The sequence below is a fragment of the Miniopterus natalensis genome, chromosome 5 (assembly GCF_054644295.1).
Source record: "Miniopterus natalensis isolate mMinNat1 chromosome 5, mMinNat1.hap1, whole genome shotgun sequence".
NCBI classification, from domain to species: domain Eukaryota; kingdom Metazoa; phylum Chordata; class Mammalia; order Chiroptera; family Miniopteridae; genus Miniopterus; species Miniopterus natalensis.
The window spans coordinates 8329867-8346134 of record NC_142085.1 but is presented as its reverse complement, the minus strand read 5'-3'; the positions used below and the strand labels follow the sequence as shown (position 1 = coordinate 8346134).

General features: G+C 48.6%; 1 protein-coding gene across 1 annotated transcript in view; it reads left to right on the top strand.

Annotated features, from left to right (window-relative positions):
* The window catches only part of NUDT3 (nudix hydrolase 3), a 96221-nt gene extending 87020 nt beyond the window's left edge, over positions 1-9201 (top strand). Inside the window, exons 3-5 of the mRNA XM_087817344.1 lie at positions 2069-2113; positions 3147-3231; positions 7451-9201. Coding sequence (XP_087673470.1) covers positions 2069-2113; positions 3147-3231; positions 7451-7632 — 312 coding nt within the window. The 3' untranslated portion in view covers positions 7633-9201. The remainder of the gene's footprint in view (positions 1-2068; positions 2114-3146; positions 3232-7450) is intronic.
* The last annotated feature ends 7067 nt before the right edge of the window (positions 9202-16268 follow it).

Genomic DNA, 16268 nt, shown 5'->3' with positions numbered 1-16268 from the left:
ACAAGTTATAGCATTCCACAGCATTTCCAGGGGTTCGTCTTTCCCTCACCTTTGACCACTTCTGCTCCTAGCAGAGACAGATATAAAATAGAAAAAGCAAAAGCTAAAAAAGACATAGCCTGGCTCAAAAGCAAGGTGGACACTACCTCCACAGAGCAGAAACAGAGCAGCAGCACAGAGCTGCAGCCAGCCTGGACCCTTGGAGTAAGGGGAGCCCAGGTGCCCAGTGGAGAGGACAGCGGGAGCTGAGACTCAGAAAGATATGGGCTTAGGTAGGGAGAGGACACAGGTGCAGTGCCAATAAAGGATGGAGCTAAGCCACCCTCTGACTGTGGCTCTGTCTGCAGTATTCACATGTCACCTTGAAGCAGCAGCCCTACACTGTCCCTTCAAGACCCGGCTCTGGAGAGCTTGGTGAAAGCCACCTCACAAATAAGCCCTTCACCAACTGGAGCATGAATGTGTTTTAGAGTCAATGAATTTTGTAGCATGGCCTGACAAAGAACTTCAATATATTCAGATAATCAAGAAGTAAATGGAGGAATTAACTTCTATTTTAAAAGAACAAAGTATGAAAGCAAAGGCGTATGTAGTGGAAACAAATATGTAAAGAACCAGGTAGAGCCTGGCCGGGTGTGGCTCAGTGGTTGAGCGTCGACCTGGGATCCAGGCGATCGGGGTTCGATTCCCGGTCAGGGCACATGCCCAGGTTACAGGCTCGATCCCCAGTCGGGGTGTGCAGGAGGCAGCCAGTCAACTCTCATCATTGATGTTTCTCTCTCTCTATCCCTTTCCTCTCTCTGAAATCAATAAAGATATATTTTTAAAAACAGGTAGATATGAAAAATATCAAATAAAAAACAGACTAGAAATGGGATAACTCTAGCCTGGATACAGTTTAAAAGAAAATTAAAAATTGGCCGTGGTTGATTTGGCTCAGTGGTTAGAGCGCCGGCCTGCAGACCTGAGGGTTCGATTCCCAGTCAAGGGCACGTACCTCGGTTGCAGGTTCGATACCCTGCCCTGGTCTGGAGCACGTGGGGGAGGCAACTAGTCAATGTGTCTCTCTCACATCGATGTTTCTCTCTCCACCCCTCCCTTCTGCTCTCTCTAGAAATCGATGGAGAAGTTGTCCTCAGGTGAGGATTAAAAAAAAGTAAAGAAAATGAGTAAATTGGAATAGACTGAAAAATTCACCTATAATACATCAGAAAGACACAGATAAAAAAAAAAATTATCACAGGGCCAACGGGAGATACAGAATATATTCCCAAGTGCCTAACCACTGTGTATATTTGTCTCTCTCCTCATCCCTGTCTGTCCCTCACATTGCTATGTGCGTCTCTGTCAATACCTGTCACTGGCAGAATGACCAGGTGTATGTTTTCATTGACTTGGTTTTACTGAGCTCCTGCCGGGTGCTGAGCTCTGTTCTGGGCACACTGTGCATAGACATCCAGGGACAGGGAAGGTAAGGGCCTTGCCTCATGGATCTTTTGTTCTAGCCTATTCACCGTATATCCCTGGTATACGGCATCACCTAGCTCAGATTAGACATTCAATGTGTATTTGTTGAATGAATGAATGAATAAATGAGTGAAGTAATTTGTGACCTTAACTGTCTGCTCTATTTGGCCAGCTTTGTAGTGGGAAGAGAGCCAGGGAGATGAGAGGACTTCTCCCTCCCCAGTGTACACCCTGCTCTTCTCAGTGACACAGGAAACACTGGTGTGACCCCCTCCAAACTGTGCCCCCTTGTTTTTCATTTTTGTTTCACAGACTGCTCAGAATATTCAGAATGAGCGCAGCCGGGCGTGGCTCAGCGGTTGAGCATCGACCTCGGATCCAGGAGATCAGGGTTCAATTCCCGGTCAGGGCACATGCCCGGGTTGCGGGCTAGGCAGCTGATCAGTGACTCTCTCATCATTGATGTTTCTGTCTTTCTCTCTCCCCCTCCTTTCCTCTCTCTGAAATCAATAAAGATATATTTTTTTTTAAAAAAAAGAATATTCAGAATGAGACAGCAATATAAACAATATCAATGTTAATTTTTCCCCCTACTTTTCAGGCTGGAGTAAAAGGGACATTGGGAAGATTAGTTGGAATTTTTGAGGTAAGTCTGTTAAAATCTTTGATACATTTGGTGTGGTATTAATAACCACATATATGTTTGTCTTAGTCCATTCAAGATGCTATAACAAAATATCACAAACTGAGTGGCTTACAAAAGAAATTGATTTTTCACAATTCTGGAGGCGGCAAGTTGAGGATCGAGACACCAGCAGATCCAGTGCGTGGTGGGGGACCTGCTTCCTGCTTCGTTGGCCCCTGTTCCTCTCTGTGTGCCCACATGGGGGAAAGGGAAGTCTGTTGCTCTCTAGGGCTCTGTTTTAAGAGCACTAATTCCATTCACAAGGGTCAGCCCCCAAAGGTCCCACCTCCTAATGCCATCACATAGGGGAGTGGGATTTCAACATAGGAATTTTGGGGTGAGGAATACATACTCAGTCCATTGCAGTCTCCATCTCCAAACAGCTGGAATATTATTTGTAAGTAGTATTTATCCCCAGCCCTGCCTCTCTCCTTTCCCTCCTAAGCTGTGAGGAGGGGTACATAAGTGTAGAGAAGACAGGAAAAGTGGAAGGTAAGCAGCTATGGCAACAGAGGGAAACAAGGAAATCTAGGGCAGCGATCTGGAGGAGGTGAAGGGAAGTGAGACGGGGTGTAAAGAGGCGCGGGGTTAGCGGGAAAAGGAGGGTGTGCGAGCGGTAATCGCCGGCTGCGCTGAGCCCTGCCGTCCACGGTCTCCTCTTTCTGTGTCCAGCTAGTCGAGTTTAGTTGGTGCCTTTTTCTTGAGCAGTCACAAACCTTCCTGCTCACAGCATTTCCATGAAGTTGCACATAGGGGAAGGGAAGGAAAAGAGAGAGTAAAGCCTTGGCATTAGAAACCCAGCCAAAGAGTTGACCCTCAGCTGCAAGTGCGGCATGTCTGAGAGGCCATCTGCTAGGAGCTCGCGCCGGCCCGCAGTGTGGGACGGGGCATAGGAGGGGTCCTGGTCTCAGCCCCCTGGCCGTGAGCGTGCGCTTCGTCCAAGTCGCCTCGGCTCTATGCGGAGTAACTTCCCCTGTCCTCTCTTTGCCCTCAGAACCAGGAGAGGAAGCACAGAACATACGTCTATGTGCTCGTTGTCACAGAGGTGCTGGAAGACTGGGAAGACTCGGTTAGCATTGGTAAGTCACCCCAGGCGCCTCCAGGGAGCTCCCCGCAGCTGCCCCTCCGCGGCACAGCCGTTACTCAGGGCCAGACAGAGGCGTATGCGCAGAGAAGGAACAGGAGGAGATGCTGAATGCAGCAAGCATGTCTGTTTTAACTTGTGAAGTGCAGTAAAACCTCCATAGAACAGACGAGTTTTCGGGTGAGGGAGGCGTCCGTTAAAGCCAGAAGTCTGTTACATAATAAAGTAGGTTTTCTGAATGTGTATGTTTAAAAATTGACAAGTTAGTTTACCTGTTTTTACTAATGTAGACACATTTGTATAATTAAATTTAAGTATGTATGAAAAGTTTAATTTCACAGAAAAGTGTTCTATATGTATTACTGTAATTTTACACTGAATAGATCTAATAAATGCATGCATTCGCCAGTCACCCCGAGTAAACAGACGCACACGCTGGGGCGGGGCTTCGTGCCCACCCAGAGGCAGCAGGCATCAGAACTGCCGCAGAGTCCTGGCTGGTGTGTCTTAGTGGTGAGGTCATCGGCCTGCGTGCTGAAGGGTCTCGGGTTCGATTCCTGATCAGGGTGCATACAGGAGACAACCAGTCGATGTGTTCCTCTCTCGGTCTCCCTGACCGTCCCCTCCCTCCCTTCCTCAAAATCAGTGGAACAAAATACCCATCCTCAGGTGAGGGTTAAGAAACAAACAAGCTGCTGCAGAGAGTCACACTGCCCGGCAGCAACCAGTCGCCACAAGTGATGCAGTATGATCATGTGACAGTCACTGGCCAGACTTCCCCAGCGTTGACTCTAGGATTTAAATATGTAGACTCTAGTTGTAGGTATGTAATATTTATTTACATCAGTGAAATTACTGCAGTGTTTTTGCCAACACATGGTCTATCTGCTAAGATTTGTTAAAAATAACAGTGAATTAATAACAAAAAATAAACCTGTTCACTTATTTATAAGCCAATCTTGGTTGAAAGCATTTTAAAATTAATAGGGTGTTAATTTTCACATATGACACAGGGACTGGAAATTTTGTTCGTTAAAGTCTGCAAAATCGAGGGCTTAATGTACTTTTGAAATGTATAAAAAGGAAGCTGAGATGGGCACATGGTCAACAAGTCGAAACATGGCCCATAAAAATGGGAAACGCTTCTAAAATCAGACTGGATCCTCCTCCCAGTGCCAGGCCCACTGCCGGCTACGGAACCGGGTGAGGGCACAGCCTTGGCTGCGCCTGGTCACGCCTGTTCTTCTTGTGGGTGGCAGCATGCACCCCTCCCCAGAGTCATTCAGTAGGTGCAGAGTAGGGCGGTGGCTTCCAGGTTATTCGTGTTACCCTCGGGTCACCTGGCTTTCCCCGAAGAGATCACTCTTGTATGTATGTCTTTGAAGTAAAAACTGAGGTGATTTTGATGATTGATTCATGGTTTAATCTTTTACCCCTGAACAAAAATATATTCTAGAAAAGTAATACTAGTTTAATTTCTGTTTTAACCTGGCAAACAGATAAAACACTTGTCAAAACCTCTCCCTTTTGTTTTAATCCTCACCTAAGAATGTTTTTTCCACTGCTTTTCAGAGAGAGAGAGAGAAACATCGACGTGTGTGTGTGTGAGAGAGAGATGTGAGAGAGAGATGTGAGAGAGAGAGAGACATCGATGTGAAAGAGAAAAACATCAATGTGAGAGAGAGAGAAACATTGATGTGAGAGAGAGAAACATCAATGTGAGAGAGAGAGACATCGATATGAAAGAGAGAGAAACATCCATGTGTGTGAGAGAGAGAGACATCTGTGTAAAAGAAAGAGAGAAACATTGATGTGAGAGAGAGAGAAACATCGATGTGAGAGAGGCACATGGATTGGTTGCTTCCCACACTCGCCCTGACCGGGGCTGGGATCGAGCCTGCGACCGAGGCACATGCCCTTCGCCAGAATTGAACCCGGGACCCTTCAGTCTGCAGGCCAACGCTCTAATCACTGAGCAAACAGGCCAGGGCCAAAACCTCTCCCTCAGTGTCAGTGTGTGCTTGGCCACCAGCCCTCCCACTGCTGTGTGGGCATTTCATAGCCCAGTTTGTCATGGCTTTGTCTGGTAAGAATGCAATATGCTTAACTGAAGGAGTTCAGTGGGGAGTTATTAAAAATAGACTCCCGGACAGCTGGTGCTGGGGCCTGAAAGGGAGACAGAGATGAGTGTAGTGTGGCCCTGCCCTCAGAGCACTCTGTCACACACTCATGATAGGAATTTTTAAGGTACCATTGCTCTATTAATACCGAAAAAGCCTTTCACCTGTACTCCCACCCCTGAGAATTGACCCTGATAAACAGCCTTCCTTCAGATGAGCCTTTTTCAGATGAAAAATTGGGACTTAACTGTACAACAAAGTGAATAAGAAGTGATTTAAGGTACATTTATCTGATGGAATGTTGGACAGCTGTTAAACACATACTTCTGAAAGCTATTACCGTGGGAAAGTGCTTGCAAAATAGTATTGGTGAATGAAAAAAGCAGGGTATAGAATTATATATACACTAGTTAGAGCTACATTGAAATAAATAGTAATTTCAAATGAAAACAAAAATGAGATACTGGTTTTCACGTAAAGAATTGGCAGTGACCAAGAAAAGGAAACAGTGCTGGCTGGAGTGTGTGAGACCAACACTCCAACAAACATAAGCAGGATTGGGGGTTGGTGTAGCCGTCTTGGAAAGTAATTTGACACTATATATCATGAGCCCTTTAGAGTTCAAATGTTTTATTCATATAATCTCAATTCTAGGGATCTTTCCATGAGAGGTTAAAAAAAAGTAGAGAAAAAAACAGATAAAGAATTTTTGAAATTATAATAGTATTTTATAAATAAAATTACAGGAGATTGATGTTCAATGATAGGGAAATGGTTATAATGCACAGCCATTAAGTGTGTGTGTGTGTGTGTGTGGTTAACCCTCACCCGAGGATATTTTTGCATTGATTTTTAGAGAGAGTGGAAGGGAGGAAGGGAGGGAGGCAGGGAGAGAGAAACATCAATGTGAGAGACACATTGATTGTTTGCCTCCCACATGAGCCCTGACCGGGGCCTGGGTTCAAGCCTGCAACCAAGGTGTGTGCCCTTGGCTGAGATCGAACCCTGGACCCTCCAGTCCACAGGCCAATGCTCCAACCACTGAGCAAAACTGTCTAGGGCTCAAATACAGTGTCTTTTTAAAATAGGAAAGAAAGCAAATGCATTAAGTTATTGAGAGGTTTATAAGATTTCTGGTTTATAATGACTGGTTATAAGATTTCAGTCATTTCTGGTTTATAAGATTATGGGTAATTATACTTTCTTCCGTTTTCCCAATTTTAAGCAATGACCTTTTATTATAAGAAAAAATAACAAAGGATTTTCAAACATGTATTAAGCCCATGGAGATGGATTGACTCCATGAAAGAAGCCACAGGCCTGAGTGTGCCTGTTGAGGGCAGGACAGTGTGGACAGAGCCAATTCAATGGCACGTAACACATTTTAAAAAAAAACAAAAAAATAGCCCTAGCCAATGTGGTTCAGTGGTTAGAGTGTTGGCCCAGGAACCAAAGGGCACAACCAATCAATGTCTCTCTCTCACATCAGTGTTTCTCTCTCCCCCTTCCTCCCTCCCACTCCCCCTCTAAAAAACATATCAATGGAGAAAGGCCTCCAGAGAGGATTAACAATAATAATAATAATAATAATAAAACAAAAATAGACTGAAAACGTAATAGTAATTGTGTTAAGGTTATTTACTCATAAATTTTTAAAAATAAATAGCTGATTACAATCTGCAGCCATCCTGGTAATTCCGGAAGCTTGACGCTCAGGTTGAATTTTGCGGGAGAGGGGGATGCCGGCTGGGCTTCAGGCCCTTATGAGTAAGCTGAGCAAGTCCAGGCGCGCAGGAGGAAGCTGAGAGCTGTGCTTCTCTGGAGGGCGAGAATGCTCACAGACTACTGCCAGCTCTTTACTTTTCAGATTTCGTACCTATTTTCTGCATGAGGCATTGGTACAGTATTTGACGCATATAAAGTATGCTTGCATTATTCATAAGAACATTTTTTAAATGTATTTATGATACATATTTTGAAAATGTTGACAACCATTGCTTGTATGTTTCCTTCTACATTTTCTCAAAGGTTAGACAATTAGAAACTTTTCGTGGCTTCCCTGGTGCCCTGACCCTTCTCTCTGTGCCTCCACAGGCAGGAAGAGGGAGTGGTTTCGGGTGGACGACGCCGTCAGAGTGCTGCAGTACCACAAGCCGGTGCAGGCGTCCTATTTTGAGACGTTGCGACAAGGCTACTCTGCCAACAATGGCACCCCAGTCGTGGCTTCCACATACTCGGTTTCTTCGCAGAGCTCCTCCACGTCGGGCATCAGATGACTGAAGACCTGGAAGAAGGTGGAAATTGGAAACTAGACTGAAGTGCAGACCTTCCCTCTCACCCTTGCTCTTCTCCCCTCTCCTCACAGGCCTCCTCTCTCAAATAAGGCAGGATGGCAGCAGAGAAAGGGCTCATGGATATGTTGCTGTTTGGCGTTAAGTGGTGGGCTTTTCTTCTCTTTTATTGAGGGGGATGTGATTTGTAAGTACTTCTGTGCATGATCTCTCCCTCCCTGTTCACACCCCCTACGCTCTCTAAAAAGAGGCAGACGCCTTCCTCTGCCTTGTATCCTAAAAACTCCTGTCTGTCATCCTAGCCCTGGCCAGACTTTTTTCTTTGATTTTTAAATTTTTTTTATTAAAAGATACCAATACAAGATGAAACCTTTCAAGAATGTGTTCTATAATGTGCTATTTGGCCCAGTGGGTTGGTCCCTTTCACTACAGGGTACATTTATCTACACATTATATACTGGGCATATAATATGTAAATAAATGACTTTTAGAAGAGGAAACTTTAAATTTTTGAAGGTTTTGTTTTTTAATTATGGGGCATTTCTGAAACAGAGCCTCACAATTTGTTTTTCTCTCAATGCTAGTGGCTGGGTCAGCTCACTGTCCTCCCCAGTGGTGACTGCAGTCGTGTGGGGCTGGGAAGAGTGCAGCGACCGTCACAGTGCCCTGGACTCGTGGCCTCTCCCCGCAGCTGTTTCTAGGCCAAGAAAACCAGGAAGAAACCTAGTTCCTTTTTATTACCAAGCCAGTAGCAAATGGCCCCAGTTCAGATCTGGAGAAACGATAGAAATTTAATTCCTCCCTACATGTTGACAATAGGGTTTGAACTGGGTTCTTGGGATTACTTTCTAAAAAACTGGAGCATCGAGCACTGTTCCTATCCTGCTGGTTTGGAATTTTTTCCATAATGCTACTGCCCCCCGACAGCAGCCTCCCTCCTTGTGTGTACATGCCTTACAGCGTGCCGAACTGGACCTTGACCATGTGCACTGAAGCGGCCAACTGTCCTTGACAGGTGCAGCTGTGCAGTCCTTTCCCCAGCCTGGGTAACCTGCTAAGTTCAAGAACGTAGGCAGGCAGGAAATCCAGGTGTTTGCTTGTCTTTGTAATGTTACAGCACTTCTAAGTGCACCATGAGCATGCCCAGGGATACTGAACGTGTCTCCCACTGGCATGTGAAAGGCTGCTTCCGGTGGGGAGTGAGGGATCTGGCAGGACGCTGATCACTTAGGAGAACAGCTACTTGATGCATTGGCTCCCCGCAGACTGTCGTGTTGGGTTTTGATACCGGTTTCATGCTGGCTTCATTTGCCAATTGTGCTGTCTAGTTGGGAAGTAAGGGTCTTAAAATCGGGGTGGGCTGGGGAGGGCGCTGGTCAATCCCTGGCTTGGGAAAGGAGCTGTTGCTATACCCTTAGTAGCATCTCCTTTGTCAAAACATAGCCAAGATGTGAAAATTAATATCATAGTTCTCTTTATTTAAAAATTCTAATAAATACTCAAACTTTGAAAAGCTTTGCTCTTCCCTCCCACTAAAAGAACGTATATACCTGGTTGGCCTGTGTCATTTAGTTTTTAGCATTTGGGGGTATCGGTGAATTTAAGTTTTGCTACATTCTCAGTTAGCATCTTTATTCCCAGTCTTAAACACATTAACTGAACGGCAGTGCCTGCAGTTTCTTAGCATACTGTCCCCTCTCTGGGAAAGGAGTTCTGTCCCCAAGTAAGGATCCCAGCCAGAGAAACAGCACCGTGGGATTTGAACGTAAATGCCACTCACTGTTCACATGTCCTACTTGAAAGACACACTGCCGCTTGTTGCCTGACTTGGGGCATCGAAGGTTCTGTTCAGACACATGCAAGGATATGAAATAAGTTCAGCTAAGCACTAAGTGGAGCCCCAGAGGCACGTTCTTCCAGATGCAGTCTCCCTTTATGATGTGGATTGAAAGTGCTGTGCAGGAAAGCAGTCAGTGCTCCTGGAAGGGAGGGAGCTGCAGTGTTAACAGTGATTGTGCATTTTTCCATGATCTGAAGAGGCCTTGACTGGGCTGGTGTAGCAGCATACTACGCTGCAGAGTCCAGTTTGGATTGGCGGTGGTGTTTGGGTCAGGAAAGTGAACTGTGCCAAGGAGTGTTTTTCGGTGACATGAGTGGATCCTGTGAATGCAGTTAACTGGCGAGCTTGTGCTGGTGCTTGCTTGGCTGGCAGGAGGCTCTGTCCAGCTGGTGTTTCCTGTGGCACCGGGATTCTGCTGAGTAGGGACTGGAGTTTTTCCCTCCGTGGCACCGCAAACACCGTGGCTGCCTTTACTGCAGTCAGAGCCCTTTTGTGATAGCTCCTCAGAGAAAGTGAGGAGAAATGAAAGCACAAAAATTACCCTACTTGCAAAATCTTGTACTGATAGCAGCTTGCCATGAGTTCCGCAAGAACTCACCTTATTCAGGCTCAGCAGAAACAGGTTTCTGTGTTCAGAGCAGAGGCCAGGTCTCTTTCTCACAGGCAATTTGCATGTGAGAAATTGCTCATCACTGGAGCACCCATCAGACCATTCTCAGGATAGAGAAAGATAGCAGTGGGTTTTTTAAAATTAAAATTCATATTTAGTTTATAAACTGCAGCCATTGGGGAAATACAAGTGAGGTCATGCCATCTTTATGGACCAGGACTGTGTGTGTGTGTGTGTGTGAGGGAGAGGGAGAGTCCGCTGTGTTAGTTTTTATTGATTTTTTTAGAGAGGAAGGGAGAGAGAGGGAGAGAGAAACATCGATGTGAGAAACGTGTTAGATTTTCTGTAGCCTTTCAGAGCAGTGCAGCCCATGAAACAGGAGTCTTGAGTTTTCTCATAGCAAACACGACAGGACAGACACGTTAATGAATTGACCGTGTTTTTTTTTTTTACAAGTGTCTGCTGCCCCGTCTGCCCTGCATGGAGAGTGCTCCATCACTGCCGAGTCTGAGCTGGGGCCCCCTGGAGGGGTCAGAGGGGGTGGGACTGTCACCCCGCAGGCCAGGCAGGATTTCCGCCACCCTCAGCATTGCGTGGCACAGCCGTGGGGCGTGCCGCACTTAGGCCCTTACTCCCCCAGCCTCTGGGGAGAGGTTTGCAGCAGTTTTGTAAGCATGTTGCTACATAGTCAAGTTCTTTCACGGCAAAAAAATATTTTCTGTTTTGATGTTAGGAGTCAACCCATGCGAATTTCCTTAGACTTACTAGAAGAAAGAAGTTGCAGGCAGGCCGTCCTCCTGGCTCTCCTCCCCTTTCTCCTCTCCACATACAGTGCTCAGCGGAGGCCTGAACCTCTACCCAGAGGGCTGACGTCGTCGGGACCTGGGTGTGTCGCACGCTACCTTCCTTATTTCCCATTTCCACCTAGTGCTGTAGTAACACCTTTGTCGGTCTCCCTACCTGATCTTTTTGTAAAGTAGCTTAGCCTGAGCCACACTTTTTTAGTTTTCAGAAAGGGTTTCATAACCACAATGTGATTTTTACCACAACTGTAATTTTCAATGTTTCTGAACTGTTTTGTAAGCCTGCCCTAATTGAGAGTAGATTTAGAGTGAGAAGAAATAACTGGAGAAATCCTGAAGATGAGGTCACCTGTGCGTTCACACTGCCCGGGTGAGGTGGTGGCAGGCAGGTGATGTGAGCCCTGTGGGGTGGCACCTCTTCCCCCGGGCTGTTGAGGCTTCGGGCTGCGTGGCTTTCATGTTGGTGGCCTCAGCCTTGCCCCATCTGGCATCCCCTCGCCAGCCTCTCACCGTCCAGGAGAGCTGTGTTCTCCGTGCCACTTGAGATGTCACCTGGAACATGAGACATTTGAGGTTGTCAGGTAAACTGGGAAGCACTGCCTGCAGTCCATAGAAGCTGCTGCTGTGTGTGCGTGGGGGGGACCCGAGATCACTGCAATTCCGGGAGCTTTGTCACTCGAGGTTCATCGCCCCGTGGCAGCCAATCCAGACACAAAGGTTTTACTCATCACTGAGTTGAAGAATGGGAATACTGCTCTGGAGCAAGTACCTACTGAATCGCTTACCGCCTGTGGCATTACCTGTGGGGAGAACAGCGCAACAGTACAGTCACTCCTCTGGGCTTGAGGTCCCATTTAGATGAAAATCGTAGGTCTTTGGAACTCCTTAGGAAACGGGCAAGATGCCTCAGTCCCGACGCCGGCCTTGAGGTCGTCCTCTGCTGTTTGGCACGTGGGACGCGGCAGCTCACCTGCAGGAAGTCACTCTCCCAGTGCGGTTGCCTGTAAACCCTCCAGAACGAACGCTGATGAGCCCGGCTGTCCGAGCACCTTGTGCTGAACTGAAGTTGCCCCTACAGCAGCCGCAGGTCCAGGTAGCCTCTCTCTTTATTGTCCTGTTGACAAAAGCTTTCCAGGCTCACTAGTAAATGACCAGAGCAGACATCTAGTTTTGGTTACTTGCTTCCAGCAGCGTAACAGATGTAACTTAGCCAGGGAAGGTCGAGGCTTGTGATGGACACACCCGAGGACCAGGAGGACTGGGCTGCTCCACAGAGAGCCTCCAGGCGGGGCGGACGTGAAGTGAGGCCTTGGTGAGCTTCCAAAGCCTGAAGTGAAGGGAGGACTCCGAGGGCCATTGTTTGGCAAGCAGGCAGCTGTGCTCCTCCCGAGAGCAGGAAGGATTCCAAAGGAAATTGCAGGAGGCATCTAGGCCACAGCACAGGGACACAACCCTTCGCCCTTCCCACACGGCTCATACCCCAAGGGGACTCCCTCCAAATTCGGATTTGCTTTGGGTGTTTTGTTTAGCCTGAGGACCTCACCCTTTCGCTTTTCCCGTGGGTGGATATTTGTGGGCCTGTTGCGCAGGGCGCAGGTGCATGAGTGAGTCCAGGGTCCAGTGGCGTAGTGCTGCATTTAGCAGTTAAAACAATTACAGTAGTTAACTCTATTGTAAAAGGAATACAGTATGGGGTGCAGTTCTGTAAATGTCGGGTCTGTGTTTATTGTTTCATGGTCTGAGAACCTGCAAACTGGTGTATAATCAAAAGGTTATTGGTTAACATAAGTAAAATGCTAGTCACTACATGTGTCTTAAGGATAGCTACCAATTTGCCACGTGTTTAAGGAAGTTGAGGATGTCGGAAGCTGTTGTAAAGTTAAGCACGTGTCTCTGGCCTACCAAGTGTGTTATTCCTCGGAGAGGAAGCGGCAGCCCCTCAGTAGCGTCTCCATACTTGCTCTTGCCAGCCCAGCCCAGCCTTTGTTTCAGGGACCGTGTCTCCCAGCCCATCCAGTGAACTTGGTAGGGGAGGGGCTCTGAGGAGTAGGCGAGCCTCTGCCCTGTTTGCTCAGCTGCAGGGTCTGGTTTTCAAACAGCTTACGGCTTCTATAAGGTGTTTCCTCACTAGGATCACCTCCACTCCACTGTCTGCCGTCAGCCTCAGAAAGGTTAGAATCCCTGGGGCCGACCCAGTTCAAAAACATGAAGTACTCGTGCTTCCGAACCCTGTGGCAAGTGCATCGCCCAGATGCAGTCTCCCTTTGGCCAAGGGTATTTCCAAGGGAACCCTTTAGAGTGAGGCAAAGTAGCCAAGATGTATTCAGTTTAACTTTTTCCAAGGACAGAAGTCTTTGTCACTTCCTGCTGGTGCTCATCCATTTTAGCAGAGGCTTAAATGGGCAAGTCTAGTAAATGTCTGAGACAGAGAACCAGAGGCCTGTGCACCCAGGGAGCAGCCCCCTGGGGTCACACAGGCTCTGTCAAGACTGTTCTCATCCCACCAGAACTCTGCCGCTGTCCCCTTCCATCCGCTCAGAAAAGCCAACGTTTTAACCTTCCTGACATTAGGTCAGCTTGTCCCCTGACGGTTCCAGAGTAGGTGTGTCACTGTAAAGCTCTGTGCTTCATATTTGTACAAAGGGTAGAAAGTGGAACAACCAGTGGACTGAGTACTCACATCGTGGAGAGATTGGCAGAAATACCCCCAAATGAGCTAAACAGACTGGGGAACCCAAGGAGCGGCACTTGTATAGGAGGAGGGGTTGGTTAACCTTTAACCTCTTGGGACCTGGTGCTGCGCTGCGAGACCGGTTTGTCGTCTGCCGCCCCTACCCCCGGCCCAGATGCACTCCAGGACTTAGCTTCCAGCCTATGGGTGTATAGCCTCTCTTGCATTTCTTCTGTTTCCAAACAGTCTTGCTTGGTATTGCATTGAAAACTCAGTTTTCCTCCTGCCCACTTGGGCCACTGCCCAGGCCCGGCCCCTTCCCCGGTGTCTTCCCAGCTCCTCGGGATGGTCGCAGTGCCCGCAGAGCCAGGGGGAGTGGGATTCGGTCAGAGAAAGCGGAAGGACGCTGAGCTCTCCTGTTTCCTTCTCTCCAGGAGGGTGTTCTCGGGCTTCCTTCACACCTCTTTCCCAAGAGTACAGTTGGGTTGTGGAGGACGCTGGAAAAAGGGGGAACTGGGTCCGCCCCAGGTTTGGGTTCGAGACAGGTGCACAGCAGATGTGAGCCCCGCTTCCCCCCTGGAACCGTGGGCCGGCCACATGTAACCCTTCCCCATCTCCACTCAAGCGTCCGCTTGTGTTGTGCCAGCAAGAGGCCACACAAAGCCCTCCCTGCGGTCTAGACAGAGCTGTGGTAGTACCCCTAAAATCCCACCCCACCTCATCCCACTCCTTTTTGTACAAATGCTTAAACCTGTGAGCGTGCTGTTCCTTTCTCTGTTAATCAGTTTCCTTCCATTTGAGCTGGTGGGCGGGAAGGGCATTGGAATTGTAGGTTGTAATCTTGTGCCAACCAATAAAAACCAGTATTTCACACACATCTCTGCTTAGTGTCTGGCTTCTTCCTTCCAGAGGTTTTCCTGGAGTCATATGCATCAGTCTGAATTTTATCCCTACTCTGCTGGGTTTTGGGGAGTTGCCCCAGAGGTCATCTGTGACCCTGTGGAAGATTTGCTATGCAGGGAGTCTGGGTGAGGGCTGGATCAGAGACCTCAGGGCAGACTGGCAGTGCCAGTGCTGCAGGCGGAGGTGAGCCACACTCAAGATGACCAGGGAGCACAGCCAGAAGTGGCTCCCGGCATGGATGCAAGAAGTGGACATGGTAGGGTCAAGGGGGCTGGAGCGGTGTTTTTAAGATGTGTGGTGGTAGGACCACCAGACAAAGCACAGGCCGGGAGTCATCAGTCGTCGGTGGGACAGCAACAGTGTGCCAGGTCCCCTAGGCCCGAAGACAAATGAAGAGCCTTTGAGCTGTAATGAGATACAAAGCGTGATAAGGTCAAATTATGGAAGATCACAGGACCAGGCTGAGGAGTTTGACTCCACACGGGTGAAGTGTTTTATTTATTTTTATTGATTGTAGAGGGAGAGAAACATCAATTTGTTGTTCCACTTATTTGTGCCTCGTTGGTTGCTTCCTGTATGTGCCCTGACCGGGGGTCAAACCCACAACCTTGGTGTAGGGACGACACTAACGAGCTGAGCTTCCCGGCAGGGCCCGGGGAAGCCTGGAACCCGGCAGTCGGGCAGGATCGGCCGTGTTCGTCTTCGAGGAGAGGCGGGGAGGAGGGGCCTAGAAGCTCTCAGCAGCCGCATGTGGGGCGGTGCAGACAGCGAGGGGACCTGGGGGTGAGAGGGCGACAAGCAGCACCAGCCTGTCACAGATGAACGTGGCCTCTGGGACTCGGACTGGCCGAGTTCTGCAAGCCCAGACCGCACGTGGTTAGCGTGGCCAGGGCCTCGCTGTTGGGGCGGCCTCCACACGAACCTTATCCTGAGAGACACGTGTGCCTGGGTGACGGCTTGTTTATAGGATAAATGTCAAACCAAGTTACCTGGTGAGTGTACCCGCTGTCTGGGTTGCCCAAAATAGGCAGAAAGCTGGTTAGTGAACCCTAACAGCCTGGTGGCTTCATGCCACCACAGGGCGCATCCCTATCAGCTGGTCGGGGCACACTCCCCATAAGATCCTGACTGCGGCCCCCTTTGTCCATCCGGTGATGGTCACCCCTCCCCCCCCAGAGGGTTCCTTTGACAGTGTAGGGTGGGTGATGAGGCCACGGGCTACGCCTGCTGCTGATGCAGATGGTACACTCAGGAACCACCTCTGCTCGGGAGCTGGGTCCAAAACTCCGCTGGCCCGTCAGATCCCGGTGGACATTCTACAGGGGGCCCCTCCCCTTTACCGCATTCGCACAGGGTAAGTGCAAACGGGGGTTTGCTTGGTGCAGCCCAGCCCCAGGAGCCTGAGAGACTGGTGGCTAGAGAGGGAAATCTAAAGCCCCCAGGCTTTGAGCATGGGTGATAAAAATTAGCCCAAAGAGCACCAATGCAGCTGTGACGTTGCTGGGCCCAGCGCCGGGCACCGTGTGCTACAACACGCATTGCACTTGCTGAGCACTTGTTATGCTTGGTGGCGGCTCTGACCATCGAGCCAGATGGAGTTGGCAGAATTCCTGCTCACCCCCCTCAGGCTGGCTCCCTTCTCCTGAGGCCTGATAATCATGCCCAGGAGGGCCTGGTGTTTAAACCACGGGCTTGTTTGCTTTCTGATTTCGGACACATTTGGGGTGTGAAAGGTTTATTTTATCTCCTTGGTCTTGTGACTTCCAGCTAACATCTCCGCATCTGAGGATGCCC